This window comes from Rhamphochromis sp. 'chilingali' (genome assembly GCF_963969265.1).
Source record: "Rhamphochromis sp. 'chilingali' genome assembly, chromosome: 6".
Taxonomy (NCBI): Eukaryota; Metazoa; Chordata; class Actinopteri; order Cichliformes; family Cichlidae; genus Rhamphochromis; species Rhamphochromis sp. 'chilingali'.
Window position 1 is genome coordinate 21,789,003 of NC_137933.1, and position 27,320 is coordinate 21,816,322.

Sequence of the window (27,320 nt, forward strand, 5' to 3'; positions counted from 1 at the left end):
AATAAAAATCAAAACTGGAACCAAAACTCGATAAATAAAAACCAAAGTAACCCTTGAAACACTCTCCAAGGGTTAAACCAGCTATACCTCCTGCTTATCTCTCACCTGCATGGGAATTATTTAGGTCAAGACTATTGATAATCTGCAGAGCAAACAGATACATTTTTATTGGATCTTATAGATTAGTTATGGTCTGACTGTGACATTTTGTGATGTGCAGTTAAATATAGCTCTTGATGGAGATTTATGAAATGCTCACAAAGATGTGATGCTATCAGAAATGTTTTTATTCGCTTCTATTTACTGCCCGCTATGCTGTCCTACCACAGTCTGTGTGTGTGTGTCTAGAAAACACTATAAGCTATGGATATAACATCTTAAACCTCCCCCACTGCTGCTTGATGATAATCTTTGCTCTGAAGTGTTTAAGAAGCCAATCGAAAAAGAGCGAGAGTCTGCTGAATGTTTGACAAGGTTTCATTATTTTCTCTGTAATGTTTAATGTAAAAAGAAATTGATCATTTTTATATTTAATGTTTAAATATTAGATTGGTTCCCAGCCTTTAGGCCAAATGTCTTATTCATATACAGCTTATAGGAATGTTTACATTACATAAAATGCACGCCCTACATAGACTGCATATACTAGTTGCAGTTTCTCCTTTAAGGCTCCATCTGGTTGAAATTTTGATTGAAGAAGCAAATTTGTTGTGGCTGTGTGCGACTTTTAATTTCAGCAACTTTCCGAAGGCTCTTTTCCCTCTTCATTGCTCCACATCTCCTCTGGTGGATTCACATGTCAAAATGACGACAATGAAATATATTCCTTGAAAACAGAGAGTGTCTTGTGGCAAGACGACTCTTACACTCAGTGAAGAACTACCTCAGCTTCACATCTCTCTTGAAATTGGCTGCCTCTGGCATCAACTGTTCTGTTTTGTGCTGGCTTGTTAGTGTGAAGGTTCAGTGTTGGTGCGCCCTTCTGTTTTGCTGTTTCAAGTGTGACTACAGCCTACTACAACTACTCCTGCCAAAATGTAGAATATGAAGAGTTACAGGTCAGATTCAGATGTTCTAATGGGCTAGATTTGGCCTGCAGGTCTTTAGTTTGACATACACTCTAAAGCAGCATCTGATTTTGAATGGATTTGTCTCTAATTTTAAGGTTCCTAATGTAAAACAAAGAACCTTTAGAAGCATCTAAACACATTTCATAATTATCTTTTATGTTATTATTATGATCATATTTCTTTTGTACAAAAAACCCTTTAAATATGTGAACTTTTATTGTCAAAGGGAATTAATGCACGTATGAGTAAGTTCTTCATTTTTAAATCTGCTGATGTAAATCGAGGTTGTTGTTATTTTTTGCTTTGTCAGCATCACATTCTTGAAATGAACGGCATTCTTTCCTTTCATAAATCATAATCACTGTTAAGTGGCACCAGTCTGTTTGTAGCCTCCTCACTTTGATGCCTCCTGTCTTATTATAACAGGAGACGTTACTGGTACTTCTTTACATCAAAGTGGATTTGTGTTGAATTACCCTTTCAGCAGCAGGTGTGCTTTGGAGCAGGAATGTGAAGCAGCATGACAGTCCAGCTGTGCCCCGGGCATGAAAAGGTGGTTGCTACGAAGAAGAAAAAAATTGCAGAATGCTATTGTCTTGGAGATTGTACCAAGGAGGACACACATTTTGTATTTGCAAAAGACACAACAACAAAAAAAACTGCATTCACAATGCATTGTGAAAGGGATAAGGGTGTTTAGGTGAAAAATGTTGGTGTTAAAAACCACTCTGAACACATAATTATACAAACGTGACCTTTTTGCATTTGGATGTTTGCTGGCTTTTTCCCCTCTTCTCATACTGTTTCAATAGCGTTTGCTTTTACTTTTGCAAACTGCAAGGGAATGAACACAACTGCACTTGTCATGCAGTATTATAGAGGACACTTAACATTTACACAATACCACACTTCTTCAGCCAGCAACAGCTATGATACAATTTCAAAACGATTCTGTCCAGCCATTGACTTTAGACTGTGGAGTGGTAACAATGTGATATCAGCAGCTGCCTGAAAGGGGCTACTTGTTTCTGCTGCCAGCTGGGAAGGCTTTGCCCAGTTATGCCAGATCGCCCCAGTAGAAATTTGTTGCAGCGGTAATTCACCTCTGCTCAGTGAGGTTATTTTCATCATTTTAGGGCCCCCAATAATATTGATCTTGCAAGTAAATTGGCTTTTTTTCACCCAGCTGCACGAGGCACTGTGGATAAAATCAAAGCCTGCTATAGTGTTTAGAAAATAAAGGTAGTTGTAGCTGTGTAGTTGGTGAACTTTACTGCCTTTAACTACAGAACAGTTGGCATTGCAGAACAGTTTTTCCACCCCGGTGCAGCATTTTTTATTTTCATTCATTTATTCATTTTTTTTTTAAATACGTGGTTTTAAAATGGGTTTTATCATTTGCATTTACATGTTATGATATGAATGTGATGCTGAAAGTATTACATAAACATACGTGTTTGTTTTTGTAGTTATAGTACATTTTCTCAGTATAGATCAGATCTGGAAGTTGATACATACATACACTACAGCAGAACACTAAAAGAGACGTCTAATACTGTGGAGTCTCTGAACAGTGATTACATGAGGGGAAGAAAAGAAAAATCTGGAAAGATACATTTGCACTGTGGATTTCACCTTTTTTTTCTCGTTTGCATTTGAACTGTATTCTTTGCAGTTTTTCCTGCAAATTGGTTTAAAAGGCCCAAAAAGATAAAATATGGTAATTCTGCTTTCTCTAGCTGGTCTCTTTATTCATTTATGCTTCCTCACTTCCATAGCTCTGCACCACTGGTGAATGTGTGTGGGATATGCCCTGGAGCTGGTTGCTATGGAAAAAAACCATGGCGTAAAATATGAAGTTTTTGAGCAACAAGCTTGTGTGTTTGTGTAACATAATCATAAATCATGTTTTAAGGCCATATCCATACGTACTGTCATATACATATACTGTGTATATTCTCATTTAATCTCTTTCCAAGTTTATAAAAAAACGACGTCATATATGTGAAAATAATTCCTGTAAGTTAAATTTCACTGTTTTAATGCTTGACCCCACAGCTTTTATACTCCTTGATCAGTATGACTTCAAAAGGGACAGTTGTCCTTAATATGGTGATTTCAAACACACAGTGGCTGTGTGCACAGAAGCACCACCCAAATGCTGCTGCAACCAAATGTTTTCAAAGGACAACTAGTCAGAAAGGGAGGTGAACTATGATGACTTTATTCAGTTGATCTCCCACCTGCTATATCCAGTATATGATAAATAGTAATGTATTCATAAATAAATGAGAACTCAGAAAGTTGGACCACATCAACATACCGAGTTAGCAATCCAAGATGGCAGCACTGAAAATAAACAGTACTGTAAAGTTTTAAATCTGTACTGCCACTGTTGTGTATTTTTGATTCACTAAATAAGTGATATGTAAGGCACTGAATAGTCTATATCCATGACGAAGCACAAAAAAGGTTTTATAAAGTATTGCTATTGATATTTGAATGGCTCTACTAAGAGCCAAATTGTCACAGTCTGGCGAGGGCAGACTGTATGAATTGAAAAAGGACCCAAAACGCAGACGCCAAGGAACAGGGAACAGAACTTGAAATGTTAACAAAAGGCGAGCCGTTTAATAAGGCTAGTAGAAGAGGTACAAACAAAGGGCAAGGCAAACCTAAACTGGGGAATCTAAACAAGCAATAAGAAAAACCTAGGCAAGAAACTTGGAAGCATGGCATGGGAAACATGGCGTTGACAACAGACGACCTGACAATCACACACTGAAAACAGAGGACTTAAATACACAGGAGGTGATTAGGGGAAGTGGAGACACATGAGGAAACAGCTGGCACACATGAACATAATGACGTCACAGTGGGAGAGTAAAACTGAACATGATGAACACAGAACACCAGACCTCTTCACAATAAAACAGGAAACATAATGAGACATAGACATGACAACCCGAACTTGACAACGTAAGACACAGACATGAAATGCATGAAGAGCAGGGGAGATTTAACATGGTTGGAAACACGAGGGGAAAATAATAACTAGAAACACTTAGGCATAATAATACAAACTTGATAACATAAGACACGCAGCATGAAACACGAAGGGTGAGGGGAAGCTTAAATACAGGGGAAGAAAACACAAGGAGTCTAATAACCAAATGAACTTAGATAACCTAATGAACAAAATAAACTCAAACTTAAAACGCTGGGTCAAGAGACCCAGGACCATGACACAAATGTTCTTTTTCTGATATGTGCTAACTCGAGTTCTAACACCAGAGTTCTGAGGTATCTTGAACATGCCATAGGGCTTTTCAGAGCCAGTATAACTTATCACTGGGTTGAGTGGACAACCCATGTGGCATAAGGTCCAGGTTTGACTCCACCCTGAGGCCGTTTAGTTTCTCCTAGTGTTTCTGTCTTCTCTCCACTGTTTTATTGCAATGAAGGTTTAAGAGCCAATTTAAAAACAGTAAAGATAAGAACCCAGAAATTAGCATCATTAGTGGAGTCAGAAAAATTCAAAATGACATCAAGGGGATGGCAGCAGCCCTGGCAGCCCCTGGTAATCATGGTCAAACACTTGGTAATAGCAATTCCAGGGTGATCCTGAGCTCCTGGTGAATGGGTTGAAGCCCACAAAGGTCCATACATGGGTGGCATGGTACTGTGTAATTATGCAACCCTCATCCATGAGCAGACCGAGTGTGAGCGCGCAGTCTTATCTCGATCTGTCCTTTCATCATCATCAACATATAGTTGTTTATAGCAATTATTGGTCTTCTGATTAACTCAGAAGACCAACTCAAACTCACCTCAGCTGCCACCCCATGTGGGAATGAAAAGACTGAACTGGAAGTGAGTTCAGTCCTTATATAATGTGTGCCAGCTGAGTTCAGGGTAGTCCAGCTTTCTCCCACAGTCCAAAGTCATTCAGCTAGTGGGGTTAGGTTAACTGGTGATTCTAAATTGCCCATAGGCGTGAATGCGAGTGTGAAAGGTTGTCTGTCTCTCTGTGGTCGCCCTGTGAAAGACTGGCAATCTGTTCAGGGTGTACCCCACGTATGCCAGGTGGGATAGGCTCCGGCCCCCCATGATGCTGAATTGGATAAGTGGAAATGAGTGGACTGAAAACTATATTCTTTTTTTAAAAATATGTATATATATATATTTATTTATTTCTATTAACCCTGCTTTGTTCACTTTGTTTATTAAGCTGTCTTTAACTGTGTGCCTGACACACACAGATGGAAACTTGCTTGGAAGCACAGAATGTTGCGTAGACCAAGTGATTTGTTTTTTTCACTCCAGTTTTTAATGTGTGATGATGTTTTTAATGTTTAATGAGATTCTCACTGTACTGATTAGCTGAAGTCCAAAGTACAGAATGATTTTTGTTCTGTAATGATTAAGGGATGTAAAAATGTTGGGTCCACTGACGTGATTAGGTTAGATAAAACAAGACCAGTCAGCATTTCATACTGCTCGGTCTCCAGCACATCTTTTTTTGTGTAATTACAGCTAATTAAAAAAAAAAAAATTTTTTTTCACGTAAACCAATATAGTTCCAAACTTTTTTCATATAACATACCCACACTTCTTTTTGCTACTTTTAGCTGTTTACCATATCTAATATTTTTCAGATGTCAGCTCATCATTTTCTCTTAATGAATATGTTTACAGTACCTAAACATTCAACAAACACTGTAAGCAGCTTTAACTGTTAATGCTTAACTTTAAGGTTGATTATTTCTTGAATAGCATTTTCACTACTTTAGTTACTAGACCTAACAGTTGTTAATTATGTAACAAGAAATCCCAACTTACTGTCCATAAGCTAGCAATTGCTGCTCATTTTAATCTCATATTTATGTTTGTATCTTAATCCCTAGTGCATTCCTATTGTCTGTTTTAACTTGTGTAGATTAATCTAATTCTGAAAAGCTGTAATTTGTATATATCAGGTAAGTCAAGTTATTAGTACCCACACTTACTTCACTTGCACTCCTGTACTTGTACCCCTGCGTGGTAATAACTGCTGTAAATGGTAAAGAGTAGGGAAAATTGAGTAATTACAGCAGATGAATGAAGATATATGAATGGAAAGACCCAAAATTGATATGGTGAGTTGCATTATCAACGACCGATACCACTGAAATGCTGTTGAGAAAGACCTTTGTTTTGTTTTTACTTTTATGACCTTCATAAAATAGAAATCCTAGATTGAAATTTAATGTCACTGACTTTTATTGCATTTCCACAATTTTCCACAACTCCAGACTATAGTTGATATTACATTTTCACTTTTCCAGCACTCTAAAGACACCCTAATACTTTTCTAATGGGTATATTAATTATTTTAATTTATGTGATGCTGGTCAAAACCATATGGAAATTTGCAGATTCTTCAGGAACTGCAATTCAAAAAGTTGTGCTATTCTGCAGCACCTCCATGTGTCCACGATTCATCACTACACCCTCCTGTCTGAGTTTGGCGAGTCCCCCTGTTGGCCAAGAAAAATAAACCCTGCCACTGACTGCAGCATCTCAGTAATGTGCACTGCAGGCTCAGCCAGATTTTAATTAATCATAGCTATGGCAACTAGCGAGGTGGTAATGCATTTGTATTTGAGTTTGTGCGTGTGTGTCTTTTCCTGACGTAGATATTGTGGTTAAATAGCCTAGCAGTGAGCTTTTAAGTGGTAATTAGTCTCAGCTGTTGCCATGGTCACAGGAATGAACCAGTGGAGGTGTGTGTGTGTGTGTGTGTGTCACAGGAGGCAGTGTGACAAATAGAGAACAAGAGCATCTTATGCCTCCTCATAAAGAGGCTGTTAGGATGTGATGTGTTCACAGTAGTCCCTCCAGTTTTTGGTTTACATACACAGATTAAAATCATTCATAAGGACTGCCAGGAGTCACAGTGACACAGTCAGCCTTAGTTTCCATGGGAAGGCATTTCAGTTTGAACACGAATTCAATGTGAATCAGCTGACTGTTTGTTCACGTGTTGCTTATGAGGAGCAGAACAAAGGGCAGAAGACAAAAAAAGCACTGCCATTTAAAGCTACAGTTGCTTTTTTATTTGATTTGCAGCATCATGTAGCTCACCATTTCCTGCTTTTATCTGCAGTAAATTGCTGTATTTAATTACTGGGGAGTGGGGGTGGGGGTGGGTCTGAATTAGAAGTGATGGCACTGCAAAAACTAATTTGTGAGTGAAAGATAAAACCTAAAGAAGACAGAGAAGTGCGAGCAAAAAATCGCTTAGAAACGGTGAGTCACATACATTTAATCCGCTAAAGATAGATACAGGACTCACACACTGTATAGCACCTGACAAAATGACACTCTCATTTAACATCTCTGCCTCTCTGCTGTCTTTCTGTCAGCAGGGTGTGAGGTATGTGCGCACATCAATGTCTGTGTGTGGGATGTAATTCCTATCACACTGTTTGAACCAAGGGCAGGGCTTCAACCTCAGACAGGAAAAATCACAGCAAAGTCATACCTGGGAGTACGCTTTTCTCAGCTTGGGAAAAATTCAATGACTGCACTGAAAGTGTAAGAGCTGGAAAATCACACAGAGGAAAAATGTAGGAAATTACTCATCTGTCCACACTGGGTTTCGTGCCTCTTATAAGCTGTGCATCTCTGTCTGTATCCCTTGGATACAACACAGTTTAGCAAAGCTGGAGACATATAGTGTGAGGGATTTGTTTGATGTCTGGGGTTTATTAAGGCAGTGTTTGTGTGATCTTTAGCAAACATCTCAAATGCCTGTCTGTTTTGCTTTGGAGCTTAAAGCTTTTAAAAAACATTTTTGTTACATTTTTCTTGTTGGTTTCTTTCACAGCGGTGATGCTGGTAAACCTCGCTCCATAAAAGCACAGTAGACGGGGCATCTAACTGATGCAAATTTGCAGCTTCCACCCATGCTTAGTCAGACAGACATCTTTTAGTACATAATAGATTAAGCTACTATTTAGGACTTCTTTTTCTTTCTTTCTAAAATGTCCATTTGCATCCACAATGTGCACGTGTGCATGTATTTACAGTTTACGAGTGCACAAATAAAGCTTTTCTGTGGTTTGGAGGATGGAAAAAAACTTTAGTGTATTGAAGCAGTCCATCTGGTTCCCTCACTGGGACACTGGGACACTGTTTCATCCAGCATGACATTTTCTAATCCAAATCATGTTTTATGCATGCCCTCTGATGGCCACTGAACAATGAGATAGAAGGACTTATGTTGATACAAGAACTATGTATGTTTGTGTGTGTGTGTGTGTGTGTGTGTGTGTGTGTGTGTGTGTGTGTGTCCCACATGCTGATTCCCCGGTGTGTACCCAGTTTTACACTTCCCTAGTTCTAAAGACGCAGAAGAACCAATACTAAAAATGTTGCTATTATAAATGTAACCAAATTATGAAATTGTGAATTTAGATTCCCCTACATTTACATCTACGAGTAAAAAAACACTGCATTGTTCCCCTTCTATTGCTTTTGGGGAATCAATTGAAGGTGCATATTAGATTCAGTCACTGCTGGGCGCAAGCAGTTGTGCCCATTCACTTTTTATTCTTTTCATGTGTAAGCTTACACACAGTTTCTCACTGTGTTTCTGAAGCCGTGAGATTTACTTTTCAGTCACACTCACAAACACACACATAGTCTCTGTTTCTCTCTCCCCCTCTCTCCCTCAAAGATTTACAACACCCCTTAAAAGAAAGATGCCACTGTTTAGACAAAATGCCTCACAGCAACCTTCAGAGGCAAGCTTTTTTGGTTTTTAGCCGCTTGCTGTCGCTCTCGATTTCTTTGAATATCTGTAGGAGTAAAAAAAAGAAAAACCTGAGGAGTCTCCATCTACATCCATCTATAAATAATTATATCATCCAGCGAATTGCAGCTAAGCGTCAGACTGCTGCTGATTCGTATCAGGCCTCGCTCGGCCTCTTGCAGACTCAAAGTGGGAGTTTTCTCTCAGTTAGTTAACGCGTGTAGTCAGCTTTTCCGACAGTGTGTTCCACAGGAATTATCCAGCGCTTTTTTACTGGGTTTATTGTAAAATTGAACAATCAAATGTTATCTGATTATGACTGAGATTTTTTCTCAAGTACATGGAAGTAGCTTGATTATGCTATCCGCCCTCTTCCATGAGTGATAAGAGGGAACAAAAGGTTGTCTGCTTGCTTTCTTGCAATCTTTTGTTAGAGCGATTTTCTATTATATGCACTAATAGAAATCAGTTTGTTGTAGAGCTGTTTTTCTTATGCCAGTCATGCCTTCATGTGTAAATGCAGCATTGTCCTATTATTCAGAAGCTCTTGACAAAGAATGGTTGACAGTCAAGCATGGCTGAGCTTCCGCAGCCCTTTCTTTCTCTGCAACATCAAGTTGTACTTACTCACAAGATGTTGCACCATCCATGGAAGGCTTGTTACTCTACTGTTTTATCTTGCATAATTAAAGCTCTTAATCCTGATGCATACAGGGTTTTTTTTAAGTTTACACCAACATATTGGCTACACAATCCCTTGGCTCTCAAAAATGTGGCAGCTCCCTTGTGTGATGACATAATGTGGATCCACTCAGTGACTCACTCCTTAGCTGAGGCCTAATTACCTCCTTCGGAGCCCTCGATTCAAGGCTGACTACGTCATGAAAGTCTCGAAAAGCTGCTGGAAAATATAGCTTTCTCTAGTCACAATCTGGAGGGCTACAAACGCTGCACAGCACAGCATTTTTTTTTTGTTTTTAATGGTGCATCAAACAGGTCCTGGGCTAGATTTTTGTGATAAGGTTATGAACCACTCCTGAATGGATCGCCTCTAAAGCTGGACAAAACCACGTCAGTTTATAAATATTGGAAACCAGGCTTGACCTCTGTAACATGCTGTTGTGCAACACCTTGGAGACATGATTTGCACAGTGAAACTTTAAAAGCATAAATTTGTCAAAATACTTGTCCACTGTTGGCAATTAACTATCACCTATGCTGTACATTCTACACATTCTTCCCAGATAAACTCATAAATTTCCAACTTTGGAAGTTGTACAGTGCACTAACCACTTTGTATTTTTGGGAGGATAGGAATGCAACTGCTATGGTTGTGTACTTTGGCGCCAGCGCAATGACTTAAATCTCAAAAGTGCTGAAAACAGCCCGATTCTCTTGCACGTTAGCGGCGATGTCTTCACTGCATTCAGTGGTTCATGGAACTGTTGCATTTGAGCACTGTGCTTTTTGGTTGATTGTTTCTGTCACTCATCAGTTAACTTATGACCTGCACGGCTGATGATCAGGCTACTATATTATTAAGGCTGTGCACTCCGCAGCTGTGCTTCAGCCAGTCTGACGAAGGCAAGCAGATACAGGCCAGAGATCCATTTTCACATCAGTGTGCCTTCTATGCCAGGACCATTATTATAATTACTGATACTGTCTGGCCTCCTGTTACCAACAGAAAAATGCCTCTGGGAAGAACTCTGCACAAATTCTGGACTTAAAAAATTTAATTTAAAAAGAGGATCTTATCATTTGGTTTTTAATGCGGTAATGGTTGTAAAGCCAGGGGGAAAAGATGAGGAACATGATGGAAGAATGGATGGAAGAAGGAAAGAAAGAAAGAAAGAAAGAAAGAAAGACTGTTTGCTGTAGTCACTAGGAAAGTCAGGCCTCTCAGGACCAGCGCCAGACTTCAAAGTCTTCCTCTCAGCATCAAATATTTATCACAGTCCTGTGCTTACACCTGTTCCTTAGTGGGATTACTTGTTTTATTTACTTCCACTTTTATCACACCAGCTGACTTGCAGAGAGCACACCATTAACCACAGAGTGAATTAACAGTTCAGTTTATTGACTGTCTTTGACATTTACCTCCTTACCAAGGCTTACAATGCAATGCCGGTTTGCCATACATTATAAATCTCTTGTGCTGTCGTTCTTGGACCCGAGGTGTATGTGAGTCAGTGCCTTGCTCGTGGGCTCAGACAGAGCTGTTCCATTACTGTGTTGTCTTTCCACCAAGATACTGTTACCAGGAAGATAATGCAGGCTGGCATTCTTGGATATTTTCTTTCTTTCTTGAGCTACCTGTTATGGAAAGAGAGAAGGAAGAAGAAAGAAAAAGAGGAGAGGAGAAGGCAGAGAGGAAACTGGGAGCAACCGGGGACCAATGCAATTACAATAATTGTATTTTCAAATGAATTGCAAAACTCAAAACCCAGCGTCTTGTGGGCTGTGAGGAAAAACTACTACTACTACTCGTTCTTTTCTCTTTAAAAGAAAAAGACCTTGGAATGATGATTGTGTAATTTGCAGAAGAAACAGCAGCAGCCTTACTGCCCAATTCAATATTATTCAAACAGTCAACGTTTCACCTGGTGGTTTGATATAGCAACATGTCACTCCTTTTCCAGGGCCAAATAACAAGCTTCCATGTTCAACAGGAAACCAGAATTCTCCTTTATATTCTCGGCCTTCATAAAAAACATACACAAACGTTTTGTCTACCATTTATTCAAACATTGTTTGTGGTTTCTGACGCTGTTGGAAACGACTACATAAGGGATTGATATGTGTGGAATTTTCTGAAAGCTGATATAAAAAAAATTAGTTTACTGAAACATAAACAACAGGCAAGGTGAACCACCTTTGCAACATGACATTTTGGAAAGGCCATACCGTTACAGAATATAATCAATCTTTTTATTGTGCTTTCAGTAAAGCAGCCGCAGTGTGCTTTAATGCTATTGGCTGTACAAGAGGATCAAATATGTATTTATTCATTTTTTTGACTGACCGGTTGTATTTCAGACTTTCTGTCAGTTTTAGTTATATAAGGGCATGCTGTTAATACACATGCTGATTTCTGTCACCCCACTAACTAATTTTTCTTTACATGTAGAAACACAAAGAGTGAGAAATCATAAGCAGAATTCATGTTGTAATAACAAGCAGGGTGTTGTGTTTGAAGAATATTAAATCCAAGTCATTCATTTTTATTTTTCAAGGAGCCAAATTCTGTCAAGATTATTTTTAACGCATCTTATTTCTCAGCTGGCTTTTTTTCCCTACCAGTATTCGGTGTGGTGTTTGTTTTTAGACTTGCAATGAATAATTGAGGGACGATGCTTGAAAGCCTTTAAAAGTAGCTGCGCTCTTTGTCTGTCTTTGAGTAACACTTTGCACAATAGTGAACTGGAGCTTGAGCATGTAACAAAGATCTGAGCCCTGCATCAGCCATAAGTTTGTGTGCGTCCCACTTCCTGGCTATTTAGGAGGGAGTCAGAAGGCAAAATGGTTTCATTTGTACCCACTGGAAATAGATTTTCTCCCCCCCAAAAAATAATTTTCAGGATAGCTGCAGGTCATTTTCCACATGGCGTCTAAAAAGAAGATTTCTGCGTTTTCATACTAAACTCACTCCTGCACCAGGTTCGAAACAAGGAAGCCACTTGGTTTAACTGTCTATCGATGGACTCCTGAATAACCCTGGGAGCACAGTCAGTGATGTGTGTTTGTGTGCTGACAGTGAGGGGCTGCAGACGGAGGGCGGAAGCAGATGTGTGTGAGAGAGGTTCAGAGCTGTGGCACTATCACAGGGTGCCTTTGTCTGCCCGTAGAGAGTGTTGAATTAAAGGCTGTTAACACTAGTCTGCACAGTCATATGCTAATGCCTCTTACTCTGAAAGAATAAATAAATTATGGGCCAGAAAAAAAAAATCTGAATGCCTGCTTATCATGCCTCATACAACACAGATAGTGTGCAAGAAAGATACAGGGAGTCTGCGTAAAGAGAGAGCGAGAGAGACAGTATGTGTAGGGCTGCATTAGAACGAGGGGGTGGCACTGCACAAAAATAGCGCTAAAGGAACATCAAAGATGCAAGACAAAAGGGATTCTCTATAACCTTTCTTACTTTTTGCACCTTTGACTTTGCACTCACTGCGAGCGTAGGTGATGTTGCACGAGCAATAATGAGCGATAGATTGGGCAAAGAGGCAGAGATCGAGATTTGGACCGAGAATAAGGAGGGGAGGGGGGATTTAAAGGGAAAGAAACAGAGGGAGATTTAGATAGAGCCTACAGAGTAAGTGCGAGGGAAGAGAGCCAGCGCAGAGAAGGAGCAGAGGCAGCGGATGGGAGAAGAGAAGAGGAGAGGCATTGACTGGAAGCATACACATGGAAGAGAGAAGAAAACGGCTATTTCATGTGTTCACTGTGCATGACTGAAGAGTGCGGCTGTCTGACTGGATTGTTAGTCATCTGCTGCCCCACAACTAGAGGACGTACAAAAAGCACACAGGCAGGCTGGGAATATAGAGCTGTGTGCAGAGGATGAACAGGCGGTGTGGGCTCGCTGGCTGTGATCGCTGTCCTCAGACCCCATAGCCTCTTCCACTGGTGCTGTTGCAGGCCGTTAGCCTTGCAGTTAGACAGCACAGTCATAAATACAGAATGAGCTCCAAGCACTCCTCCGACTGGATTCCCTACAGGTACTGTACCACATTCCTGAGAACACACAGAGGGGGCACAGTGTTCATCTTTTGAAGCATGTGTGATTATTTGAGCGGGTGTTCAGAGATCAGACTGATTAACAGTAACATCGAGCCGGTATGATGACAGAAAAGCATACAGTAATGTGTTTTTTTTTTCTTTTTTTGTGCAGGGTTTTTTTTTTTTTTTAATTTTTAGTTTAGGTGGCGAGTTGTTGAAGAATCACCAAAACAAACAAACAAAAAAGAACAATCCCAAAATGTCAACTGCATCAACCTCTGATGATCTCATATTGTTTCACAACTGTCCATAATGTGATTCAGTGCTGTCTCTGATCAGTTTGGATCCAGTTTGATTGCTGTGCATATCAAAGATAGAGCCACGTTCACATTTGTACATTTATTAATGTCCACTTTTTTAATCACTGAGAAAGTTCTTCACGTGTAAATGTGCATGTTTTATGTCTCCTTTCTTACTGCATGTGCCAGTATGAGCTTCACTGAGCCATGCTGGTGGCAGTCATGCCGTTTTGTAGCTCTAAATCTCCTGTTATAAAACATAAGCATTTCAAGTGTAGTACGAAAGCTGGTGGCTCCTTCCTCTAATTGAATGCCCATTGCCATGGTTTCCCTTGCTTGCTTTGAGACCATTGGCTTATGGTTGCTATAAGTTACGGTGGCAATCCGCAAATTTCAGAATGAGACTGCATCAGGACAACAGCAGGAAGCAACCTCTGTGGGTTTTATTTTGAATAAGATTCCTCCTACTATGGCAAAGTTGAAACAAAAGCATTTAATGAAATGCAGTGAATGCACAGACTTAAATAGCTAGCAGCGCAAATTACAACTATCTCTCCATGGCCTCCTTATCACTTGACCAGAAAAGCTGTTAACGAATGCTAGGCAGCAATATTAAATACTAACTAGATATTAACCAGTAAAAGTATCCGTAGCAGTAACAGTACTTGTATATACTATTTGAAAGAGGTCATGCCAGTGAGCAGAATTTTGATTTCATCTCATGAAGCTGACATTAAAAATACATGGGCCTCTTTGCAGGGAGGGTTGGATACAGCAGCACTCTGTAGATCTGTTAGTTCGAGGTATAGAGCGCACAGAAAGCAAGTAAATCAAGGAAACATGTTGCTCAAACATCCACATAGAATTGGTGATGCTTAATTTGTTCTTCTCTGTGTATGAATTATTCATCAAATCAGGGTTGTAGTTTTTTTCCTCTAATGTGGGTATGAAGAAATTATGTTGTCAAAAATCTGTTAATGGTCCGATTCTATTTTTTTTACGTGACCTTTTCAGAAATAACCAATTTAGTAGAGCAAGACATGGTGTCCTATACCACAAAAGTACTTAAAAGCTTTATTATTTACATTCCCACCTGCAAGGTCAATCTACATCTGCACAACGCTCATGAGATTAATTTTCCAGAATTTCATGCATTTCACCATGCAAATGACAAAAATAATCTTGCTTTTGTGTCTCCATAATGGATTGCCTGTAGTGTTGCACACTGCAGATTCATCAGCCAATTACTGTCACATATTTTAAACCTGATGATGCATGCAAAACTATTTTAAAAATATGAGGGTCTCATAACTTCTATTCTGTTCTCCATCCAGTCCTACATTCAACAGCAGCTAAGGCGTCATTCAGTTTATTTATTTTTTTTAAAAAAAGACTGAAAATAGGCAAGCTATTGTTTCAACGAAAATCAGAATCCTGGGCAGTGTACCATGGTATGTTGGTACAGATGATTTGAACCCAGCTGATTTATTGGCAGCCGATATTATCTTGCCACTCTATCAGTATTGACATGTTTAATGGTTAATAAATGAAAAGAAGAAGAAAGACCCTTCAAACATGTAATGAGCGCTTACATTGCATTGTCTGTTCACCAGAGTGCACTCTGCAACTTGCCCGTTTGCTACAGCTGATCCGAGCAGAGCCTAAAGGAGTAAATAAATAACTACAAATGACAAATGTTAGAGAAATCTGTTTATGTTTTGTGCATCTGAAAGAAAAGAATATTGTCCCGATATATCAGAATGTTTGATTTTGGAAATCACCAGATATCTGTATTGATATTTGTCTCAAAAATCCTGTATTGGTCGGGCTCGACAGATGATTTCGGCACTACTTCCACAATGTTAGCAACAGTACTTTACAGCATAAATATGTAAATAGCATACATTTGATTTCAGACGCAATTAATTCTGATGAATCTAGGTTTTCTTTATTCATCAGATAGAGCTAAGGTGCCTTTTTCCACCTTAGTATTGAATCAGTCCAGCAGCCAGTCTGTCAGTTTAAAAACCACAATAAAAATACTGAATTTATATGGCAACAAAGACTTTGCAAACTTGCATGCAAGTATTCAGGGATAAGCTTTTCATTTCCTTTCAAAAATTGCTGAGGTGCTTTTTTTGCACCTTAGTTTTAAATGATATTTTATAGGTTTTGTAGAGGTGATTTATTGCAATGGATAGGCCCGGATGTCAGTGCTTTACCTGGTCAGTATGCACTACAGAGGTGTGTTAAAGAATGACCAGGCTCTCCACATAATAATGAGATGTTTGACCTGCACTACAAAAGCACGTGTTCATGCCATTATCTTTCAGTCTGATGCCTATTCACACTTGATCAATAGACACGGAGTGCTTTGTTTGTCTGTATGTCTGACAGCGTGTGGGAGGTAAATACTTTTTTATTGCATCTGTGTGGGCATTTGTCATCAAACTAGAGTCGGTGGCACAGCGCTATCAGTTTATTGAATGATTTTACATGGTCCACATTCAAGACTCCACTGACATGATTCTGACACATGAATGAAGCGTGTAAAAAGGTAAAAAGGTTCATCAACAATGCTCATAAAGGAACATTAGTTTATGCCCAATTACTCTATTGTACCTTCATGCAGCCAGTCATAGTGGGTGATGGAAAGAATTTCGTTGAAGTTTCTGGTAAGCAATCTGAGAGATTGGTTAGGGAAAAAACGAGACGAAAGATTTAAACTGAAATACAGGATTGCATGTGCTTTTAAATGTTGTAACTAAAAAATAATTTCTACTGAAGAAGAGATCAACCAAATTATGCAAATATACGTGCCTCATCATTAGTTGTGTGTCAGGAAAACTGGACATTTTAAAAATTTACAATTAAAAATGAAAAAAGTGCGATATTTAGTCAGAATGTGGGTAATGTTACTGTCACAGTAGGGAAAATAGTGGTGCAGACCTCGACAAGAACCAAATTATTGGGACCGTGTGCAATGAATGACGATTCGAAGATGGGTGGGATCCAGGTCTGCGGCCAATTGCAGCCATCTATCTATCTATTGTGAAAAGTGAAATGACCTAAAAAGCACTAAACTGTAACCTTTTACATACACAGAAATTCACATGAACTACTTGCATTCAGAGTCTGGGCAGAACCTCATAAATTTGCAAACTGACTCAGATCAATTGCAACATGTTTGCAATCTGTGCTTATAAATGGGAAGCCAGTTATTTACAAACCTTCAAATCTGTCTGAGAGTGATTGCAGCCAGTTTGTGTCAGACATGTTTAGAGAGAGGTTGTTTCCCACCAGGGGATGTGCACAATTGCCTTGCAATGGAAAGTGGTCGTCCAGACGTTGAGGGTGTTGCACACTCAAAAAATGCAAACAGATTCAGTGTAGTCACAGAGCAACAACAGATTTTTTCTTTCCCTTTTTAGTATTATTAAAGCCATTAGAGACATTTCGAGGAATTTTGAAACACAGTATTGACTGTTATCACAAGGCCAGAGTGTAATCGAAAGCTCCAGCAAAACTTTACTTCTTCTTGATCAAAAATGTCAATCAGAAAGACGCTGATTTTGTGTAACCTTTCAACAGAAACAAACTTTATAACCATGTAATGATAGTCGTAGTCATACTTTGAAAAATGCTGCAGGGTCATTTCTATGAAAAACTGAACTTGCTCCTGCTACAGGGTCTCCAGGTTGGGAGAGATTAAAAGGAAGCTTGAATAAAGTGACAGAAGAAGTATGTTTTTATGTTTATAACACAAAGCGATTTCAATCACAAGAGTGGAACGCCAAATCTGAGCTTTGATTCATCAAACATCAGAAGCACATTTTTCTCTCTATCCTTCATCCTCTTCTCTTCTACTCTTCTACTTTAGCTCATTCTCTCAAGCTGTGCTGCAGGAAATCTCCGATTGCCCTTGAATTAGGGGCCGTGGATGTTTGTTAGAGGTCTCTTAGATGCCTGTCCAAGAGCTGAAGGAACAATCAGTGAGCCTGTGGTCAGTGATTAAAAGCTCTTGTGGTAAAGAAAATAAATAAAAAGTAGAACCAGCTAATCACTGGTGCTGAATGAATCCCGTAGCTTTGTTAGTAGGAGCTACTATTTTATTTACTTTAATAAATTATTGGTATTGGAGAGTATTGGAGAGCAGAGGAAAAGGAAGCACAGCAGGAGTAACAAGTTAACTTGAGTGGGGTTTGATCTTCTCCAGCAGTACGTATGAAGTCCTGATGCCTGTCTAAAATTTGCCTCAAATTTGCACAGTGTTAAAAATGTGTGATTAAAAAATCATCCTGTCGCTGTCTTGGAGAAAAACGTTTTACAAGAGCACAAATGAAAGGAAAGGTCAAACAGAATTTAAGTGCTGTTGGCCGGCTATGAGAAACAATGTTTAACAATGTTACCGAGAAATCTGGCATCTGTCAAATTATAACTTTGTTTGTAGAACACAAATTGTCACAAATACATTCATAATTGGATCTGTTGTCATTTTGCTTTTCTTGATCTGTAGTTGTTTACTCTAGTTACGTAGTGCTTTATGTAACAGGGGGATGGACGGACTACAACACTGACACAAGCATTGCGGGTTGCTTTAAATTAAAAGCTGTCGAATCATAAACAGGCAGTCTACAGTTAATTGCTGTATAAATGCTAAGTTTATGACCTGAATTATAAAACATGCAACTTCACGTTCCTCGCAAAAGGAAAGTTTTTTTTTAGCTTTATCTAAAAAAAAAAGCACTGTCACATCATGTGGACTTAATTTCAAAGAATCATCAGATTAAAAAAACAACAACTAATGGACACATTTTAAAATATGTGGCTGAATATAAAGTGTTACATTGCATCTTCCTCCAGACCCATGGCATATGCCCATACAATAGTCAAATAGCTCTTCTATTCTGAAGCCCTCCCGAAGGACCAAGCTCCTCATGCTATCTCTAAGGCTGAGCCCAGTCTCTCTATGGCGGCAGCTCATTTCTGCCACTTGTATCTGCATTCTCATCCTTTCACTCACTACTTTAAAGCTTGTAAATATAGGTGAGCGTGGGAACGTATATCGATCCAGATACTGACAGCTTCACTTTCAGCTAGAGCTCGTTTTTCACCACATCATTGCTGATGGCACACTAATCTGTCTGTTCTGGGTACACGAGACATGAAAACTAGCTGTATTCATTTACAAAAATATTAGGAACCTTAACCAAGAAGTTCGTAGACCCCCTTTTGGCTGCAGTTATAATTTCAAGTCTTTTCCAAGATTTACAAACCTCGATCATTGTTCGATTTAACAGAGAGCATCAGTGAGCTTCTATCTTCAGGTTTCTTTACAGATGTGCAGTGCTGTGTAAGTCTGGGCTTTGGTTGTAAGTTTCACAACAGTGTTATGATAAGAGAACTTGGAGTTTTCTTTAAGTACTCCATTTTACTCAATTCATTCTATGCTGTCAGCCTCTCTAAGCCTTCTGTGGAGAAGTAGAGCATCTCAATGCTGCCAGCCCAATGCTGCATCCAAGGAATGGTGTTAGCCAGAACATAAATCCTGTTGGTTAAACTGTTGGGTCCTTGTTTACCTCACAGACCAAGGATATTTGTGATCAGTTACAAAGTTTGTTTCTATAGTCACAAATCCAGGAAAATATGTATTTATAGTCTTGGTCTTTGTCTGGATGTCTGTACAACCTCTCTTGTGTCTCTTAGGTCATGTTTTGGAATTTCTTGGATTCAACTTGTTTTCTGTTAAGGATTTTTGCACCTTGTGGAGTTTGGCTTCCTGCCTTAGTTCCACATTCAGCTGCATTTTTTCCTGAACGTTGACAAGAAACTAACTGCAAATGGTCACAGACTTCATCCCCATCTTAGAAGCAACCATTTCAAAGGCAACAAACTCAAAAGTTAATCGCACAGTTTTGATTGTGCCGTGGCTTCCAACCATTAGCGTGACTGTAGCATAAACAGGGTTCACCACACTGACAGTGCAACAAGTGTCAAAGCAAAGATAATATAGTTTCATAAAAGAGTTCAGCTTTAAAGTAAAGAATATAAAGTAAACTTGTTAAGTAGATTTCTTAACAAAAGCTTCCACTTTGTTATAATGGGCCTTTCACATTGATCTTCAGGGAAAACTGCAATACGAAACATCCATTTAAAATCTAATTTACAGCACAACAAATTTCTGATATTGATCATTTTTGCTACTGACAATAAGGGAGAGGAATAGGAAAGTGATGACTTGCAAGTAACCTCATTCTTCTGTATCTCCACAGTATTGCGTAACCTCCTCATACTTGTGTAACAATGCTCTCCACATTTTAACAAGCACTCCTCCTTTTTTCCCCTCCCTAAATGTCGAGTATAATCATGATAAGTGAGAAGTCAGCTGTTTGATATGAACAGCCTGTCACTTAGTGTATTAGCTCGTTAATAGCATTTGAATCGGTTTTGTTTCCGATTACTAAAGTAATACACATTGTTCAAATAAACATCGCCTTCCCTAACGTAATTATTACCTGGCAATTATTTTTTCTACTTTTGGTCAGTCATTACTTTAAGCTCTAAATCATGATGTGTATTGCCAACTATTCGTAGTATGAAATGTTATCAGGCTGATTAGCAAAGACTAATCGGAAGCTTCAGTCCTCTTATCATCTTATCAACAGTCTTTTCATTTTAAACACTTGATTGTGATTGAAGTGGGTTATTTAAAGATGAGTAAGTGGTTATTGGAGTATTGGTGGTAGATATAATATTAATAAGGTTTATGTCCATCCTCTTCCAATTATCTTTATCGGGGCTATGGAGTCAGGGCGTAGAAAGGTTTATATATTTGCAGACAAAGTGATCGTGCATATTCTTTAATCTAAAATTAACAATGCAGGCGTGTATTTTGTGCTTTAGAACGACACAATATCCCAGGGTGCCCATGCTATGCTGACCTTTAGGCATTTGCAGATGGCAGTATGTCATTATGTCACGTCAAATATTGCTCAAGTGAACAGTGGCGTTCGTGCAGACAGAGATACAGTATACGCCGGCTCTGCTGAGGATAGCTGACTGTTCAGCAAAGCATGCTCAGAGAATCGTTGGTGCAGGACGAGGTCAGGCGAGTGTGTAGGTTATTGTGTGGTGTGTTCTTGCAGTGAGCTTGTGCGACTTCCTTTTGTCCTTAGGGTCTATTTGCATTGCATCAGATACCAAATTCGTTGCAAAGGACACAGGAATGCTTTTGAGAGATATAAAACATTTCAGTGAGCATGGGGATAATAGCATCCTCTAAAAGACCAACACAATACCCTGGTGAAAGGCTCATCTACTAATTGGACTGTGACTAAAATACTGTAGCTAATAGGGAGACTTCTTTATCTAGTTTGTGGTGATACAGGCAACACAAAGCCTTTCACTTTATTGAAGTCATTTAGTAGATTCCATTAGTGTCCAGCTTCCAGCAAAGCTTCTGGATTGCCAGAAGCTATCGACGGCAGACACATGCAGCAAGAGACGTTTCAGTGATTGTCTCCACTGTGAACAATGTGGTCAGTGTACCGGTGACTGCCTTATGTTACCTTTAAGGGTCAACTGGTAAACATGTAATGCTGGATCTGAAGCAATTTCTGTTTCAGTTTTATTTATGTAGCAGAAAAATCATCAATATGCCCCAAACAGCCTTTAAAACCCATCATCCTTAACTCGTCTGTTTTTACTTTTCTTGTGGCAGACGTTCCTCTCCATTTACTCAAGGATACAGTTTCTTAAGTGTTCTTAAGTTTGAGCCATGGATTCAACAAATAGCCACAGAAATGTTGTTTGCTTCAGTAGCACTTAATCTTTGTTGACTGAGCGGAGTAGCTGTGTGTATGTGCGTTCAGTCGCTCAAGCTGTGTTATGCTTCCTCGTCACAAAACATTTAAAGCTTTGCTACTGCTAATTAATTTATGGAGATTATATTGGACTTTTGCCATTTATATTCTGTCCATTGCTAGGAAAATCAAAATGCATCATCAACATCACTTTGAACAATATTCAAATGACACCTCTGTTTATGTTTTTGCTGTATTCGCTGAGAGACTATCTGACAGCTTTCTAATAACTCCCCTGACAGTTATTATTGTATGGAACCTTTTTGAAAAGTGATTTAAGTGCTTAGTATGCTGTTATTTAACTTCTGCATGGTGTATCACGATAAACCACCCAGAGGATATAAGTATCTTTATCTAAAATGCTATGACACTGTTAACTCAGCAGAGCCATCTCCTTTATACTCGTGTTGCTGACGGGTGCATTGTTACTATGCTTTGTATCTGAAATATTGTTTTCATGTACTCTACACATTCTCATTTGGGCCGTGTCCATATTCGGTATCTGCAGCAGATACAGTTCTGTGAAAAAGAAAGATTTCACAGTACTCTTTCCAGTTCTGTGAAACATTAAGTACACTGCATGATTTAGTAGCTTGTAGAGCCACCTTTGGCAGCGGTTACTTGAAGTAATTGTTTTGTGTTTGACTTTATCAGTCTCTCTCATGATTGTGGAGGAATCTGTCCCACTCTTCTTTCTATCATAGCTTCACTTAATTTGCATTTAAATATATTTGTTTATGCATGGCTGTCTTAAGGTCTGACCACAGCATTTCAATCGGGGGCTGGACTTTGATTGGAACATTGTATCACCTTGATTCTTTTCTTTTTTAGCCATTCTGTTGTAGATGTACTTCTGTACTTTGGGGCATTATCCTGTTAGATGGCCTAATTTGGGCCAAGCTTTTGTTATTGGACAGATGGCCTCACATTTGACTTTTGTTATACAGAGCAATTCGTGGTTGACTCAATGACTGAAAAGGTGCCCAGACCCTGTGGCTGCAAAACAAGCTCAATATCAGAGTATTGCTAAAACCTCTTCTTTAAGAGGTGCTTGAAGTTGCTGATGACCAATTAATCAAATGTATTTGATTAGCAGAGTATACTTAGTTTTTCCTAAGTCCTGTCAAAGCTTTCTTTTCCACGTGACTGTAAGTGAAAGCAGTTTTCAATAACAAAAAATGTATGCATTATTTTTGTATCCTTCTCTGGTAAATGGTGCCCAAAGCATAATAATTATTTACATGAATGATTAGATTTTACTTTTCAGAGAATAATGACTTGTATTATGTATTTTTATTGTGAAGAAGTAATCACAGCAGAGAGGATGATATAGCTCATGATGTGAAAACAAAATACCTCGAGGCAGAAACACAGTCATTGTTTTGTGAAATTTGCGAGAAGCTTCATTAACATATAGTGTTTTATTAGGTAACAAGCTAAGACTTTAAGATTTCATGTATATAATGTTCTTCGAAATTCCAGGGAAACAATTTAATTGACTTAAGTAATGTCATTATTCTATTACAGATATAACAAAGAGCTGAAGAGCAGTTTAACCTAATCACTCCTCTTTCTTTGCTCTTTCTTAAAGCACTTTAGATGATGAGGGCACCAACCTCCGCCAGCAGAAACTGGACAGACAGGTAAGACTTTTGTGCCTTTTACTGTACTGATAAAAGAGTCACACCAAGGCTAAATCAATTACGGGAGGGCAATTTTTCGTGACACTAACTTGTGCTGCTGCATCAAGGGACCACAAATAGCCAGCTAGAACTTCTTATTTCTCTAAGTGGTATTCTATTAGTTCTCCCTTGTTGGTACCAGGCTGGGCCCAGTTTTGATCGACTTGAACAAAGTGCTGGAAACATTCCTCAAAGATTTTGGTCTATACTGATATGAGAGCGTCACACAGTTGCTGAAGATTTATCAACTGCATATCCATGATGTGACTCTCCCATTCCACCACATCCCAAAGGTGTGCTGTTGAACTCTGAATACAGTGAACTCATTGTCATGTTCAAGAAACTAATCTGAGATGATATGAGCTTTGTGCCAGAACACGGGTACACTGTGGACATAAAGTGAGGGACATATGTAAACCCCAGAGATGGTTGTGTAGGAAAGTCCCACTAAATCAGCATTTAGTGAAATACTCAGAGTAGACCTTTCAGGCACAAGCAGCCATGATATGTTCAGTCATTTTAATCCCCTTTTCCCCCATTCTGATGCTTTGTTTGAACTTAACTTTCTTTTAATGCACGGTGCTTTAAGTGCAATATAGATTCTGTGCAGTTTTATACATGCAAACTAGCTGTACCTCATAAACACTACACAAGGAAAGTTACATCAGCACAAACTGTGTGCAGTGTGTATTTGTTTAGTAAGAGGAAAAATGTATAATTATGTTTTCATACTTGGCCTAATGTGCTTCTGACGTTGTTTTATACTGCTAGAATTGCAGTTTAAATTAGATAACCAGTTGGTCCATTCATCACCAAGAATATTAAATTAGCGACATTAATTTCACAAACTAGGGGGTTTCCACATTTCCTTCATAAGGCTGTGGGTCAGTGACAGACATGAACATGCTGAGTGTACTATAATGTTAAATGGAAATTGTTTAAAGTTTCAAAAATCTAATGTGCCAAACAGCAAAAAAAAACGTCATCACCGAGAGCCCTAAGTATACTAATTCTAAATTTACATGATTCGAAGCTTTCTGCAGCATTGCTCTCTTGTTCTGTACCAGTGTTGCCCTTTGTTGTTTTTTCCCCCACCAGTTGTTCTGTGATAATGTCTCTGACCGAAGTAGGTCAGTTCTGTACAGAAGAAAAAAGAAATGACAAATCAAATGCACCCTTTTATGTGAGCGCGCACACAGCCTGAAGCAGAAAGCCTGGGTTAACAGAGAAAGTTGATAACCACCTTTGTGATACCCATTATCTCTCACTGGGGTTTTAGGTTTTGTTAAGCCAGCTTGCTCAAAGAACTTACTTCGCAGCACGGCCCTCGGGATCCTTAAGTCAAAGTGATGTTTGGCCATTTCACACCCTGCTAACTAATACTGCCGTTGCCATTGTTTGTTGTCAGCAGCACTGTATCCAAACAAAACAAACACTCAGGCTGCAGTTGAAGCATTTTCAGCTCTTATCTATGCGTAGTGCAGTCTGCTGCTTCTGACGTCCTGCTATTTTCCTGAAGTGGATAATGTAAGTGGAGTGCTTCAAACGGGTTCTCGTTCCCTTGTCAGAGCAGCAGAAGCTTGCGGAAGCTTGTCATAGTTCATCAGTGGGTATAAGGTTTTATGTGTTCTGATTCACTCTGAAGTAAACTGCTTTTTATTCATGTGTGACTAAATGAATGAATGAATGAATAAAGAATACAATTCCTAATGTCACTCAGTTGAGGGCTTCAGGCACGTAAGCATCATTAAACAAATTGTTATTGATTGAAACATCGTGTAGAGGCTGTCTCATTTATCCAGGGAAGGAGAAAATTTCTGGACTTGTTTTTGGTCCTTGCCTTTCGCCTCTCATGCTAGAGGCTTCCTCAGTGCCTGCAGCTGGTGTGCAGCTCCAGGTATTCATTTAAGGCTACCAGCGAGTTATCGTTCGCACAAAATTCACACAAATAACCGCGTGAATGAAGGCAAAACCGTGTGTGGGGAGCGTTGCCAGGACTGTTTCGTAATTTGCTGACAGGCGTTGTTGTAAATCACATTTCCTGTTTAGAGATGGTATTTCCATTTTAACACGGGTGGCTTTTTTCCTCTCCTCTCTCAAACCATGGCTGTCCAAATTGTGTACATTGCTGCTCACAGGAGAGTGCCCCCAATCCTTTTGATGCAGGTGTTCGCTGTATATATTTCTGTGCACCCTTTGCCGCATTAGGCTGCATATATAACATTGCTCAGGTTGTGTTTAAGTGTTTTATCCTCTAGCCGTGTGTCTCAGGAACTTCAGTTGGGGGAAAAGCCTTTTAAGTTACTCAAACACTCTAGCCACAAGCAGAATGACAATGTTGTTATGCCTGCTTTTTTCTTCTTTTTTGATGTTGTTGTGTTGTTTTTCCATAAATCTCTTTGACTTGATGTTCTTTGACTTAATGAAGGCCCAGATGGGATAGCCACAGGTTTTAAGTGCTTTCTTCAGACGTCTGTGCTCCTTTGTTCCCTGTGCCTCTCCAGTTCTAGGGAACTGTGGCAGTCCAAATGTAGGTACTGGTCTGTGTGTGTAAAAAATATGAACTAAAATAAGCAATTTGTTTTACCTGACATCCTCCCCTGTGAACTTCATATTGCAGTCACAGTGAACTGATAATTCTGCAATGGCTTCTTCTTAAGTTTAGATTCTGACCCATGCTTTCCCCATGTAGCGATTACAATGGCTGACACTAGTGAAGCCTTGGCATGGCCATGCTTTTATCTGTAGAAACAAATTTTTCATAGGTGGTTGTAAAGCAGAGTTCAAACAGATCTCATCATGGATAACGAGCAGAAACGTGTAGTTAACAAGCAGAACCCGCCGCATAAGGAATACGCAACACTCCTTTGAGGACAGATACACGATTTAAGAAAGGTGAAAGAAGTCTGTGTGATGTCAGATTGCTCCGATATGGGAATAGAGCACCTAAGGTCTGCCTGTATTTCAGTAATTTTCAGCAATTTTGAAGTCACCTAAAGTGAATTGTAGCCTGCTGTGCACTACATGAGAAAAAAAAAAAAATCCGACATGCTGGGGACATATTAGGGGAAGAGATAGAAGCATGCACAATATTGTGTTTTTCAAACCTTTTATGCGAAAGTTTGTTAAGTGCTTTATCCACAGGTGAGACCATTAATCATTAAATAAATTCACTGTGTAAAATGCCTCTGCTAGCTTAACCACCACTGCCTTGGAAAAGAAGTGAGCTTTGCAGGACACAGCGCTCCACTGCTCTGCAGTCTGAAGTTTCCACTAATAGAAACCTTTTTAATATTTGATGAGCTCTGGTTTGAAGACTTGCATAGAGCTGACAGTTGGGCCAAATGAATAGCTTTATTCAGCCTCTGGTCATACTGGTTTAGGCAGCACACTGTTAGATGTCCAGCACTGATCTTTCTATGCTCTTTTATAATCTCTGTCATATCTGCCAAGTACTGTAAAAGGGAATGAAGGTATATATTTCTGTCTTTGTGGTGCTCTTAATCAGCAGCTGAATCTTTACAAAACCGTCAACTGAGGTAATTTTGATTTATATTGCAGTAGCAAGGACCTCAACTTTAAATGTCGATGGCAAATGTTTTTGTTTATGAAGCAACAGGCTAGGCCGGAGGCTGCGGTTTGAGGAAGGCCTCATCGAGCTCCCAGGCCTGGCATATCTCTGATGACTTCGAATGAGGTTGACAAGCAGAGAAAAAGCAGAGGGAGGGTGGGTCGCAGAAATGAGAACAAATGGATGTGTGGCACAAGTAGACATTTATAGACGTATGGCCGGAAGAGGAGTGTTTGGAGTTGTGGTCCAGCTCCTGAAACTCAGATAAATTATCTCACTACAAATTCGATATGGCAATAATAGCTCTTACTGAATC

The 27,320-nt window shown here is 39.3% G+C and overlaps 1 protein-coding gene across 3 annotated transcripts in view; it reads left to right on the top strand.

Annotated features, from left to right (window-relative positions):
- Positions 1–27,320, top strand: part of tub (TUB bipartite transcription factor) — a 60,955-nt gene that overhangs the window by 17,610 nt on the left and 16,025 nt on the right. For 2 of the 3 annotated variants that reach the window (XM_080884332.1, XM_080884333.1), the window contains exon 2: positions 23,343–23,394. In XM_080884332.1, the coding sequence (XP_080740458.1) occupies positions 23,343–23,394 (52 nt within the window). Of the gene's footprint in view, positions 1–13,329; positions 13,590–23,342; positions 23,395–27,320 lie in introns of those variants that run through there. The other variant, XM_080884334.1, reaches the window with a different exon arrangement.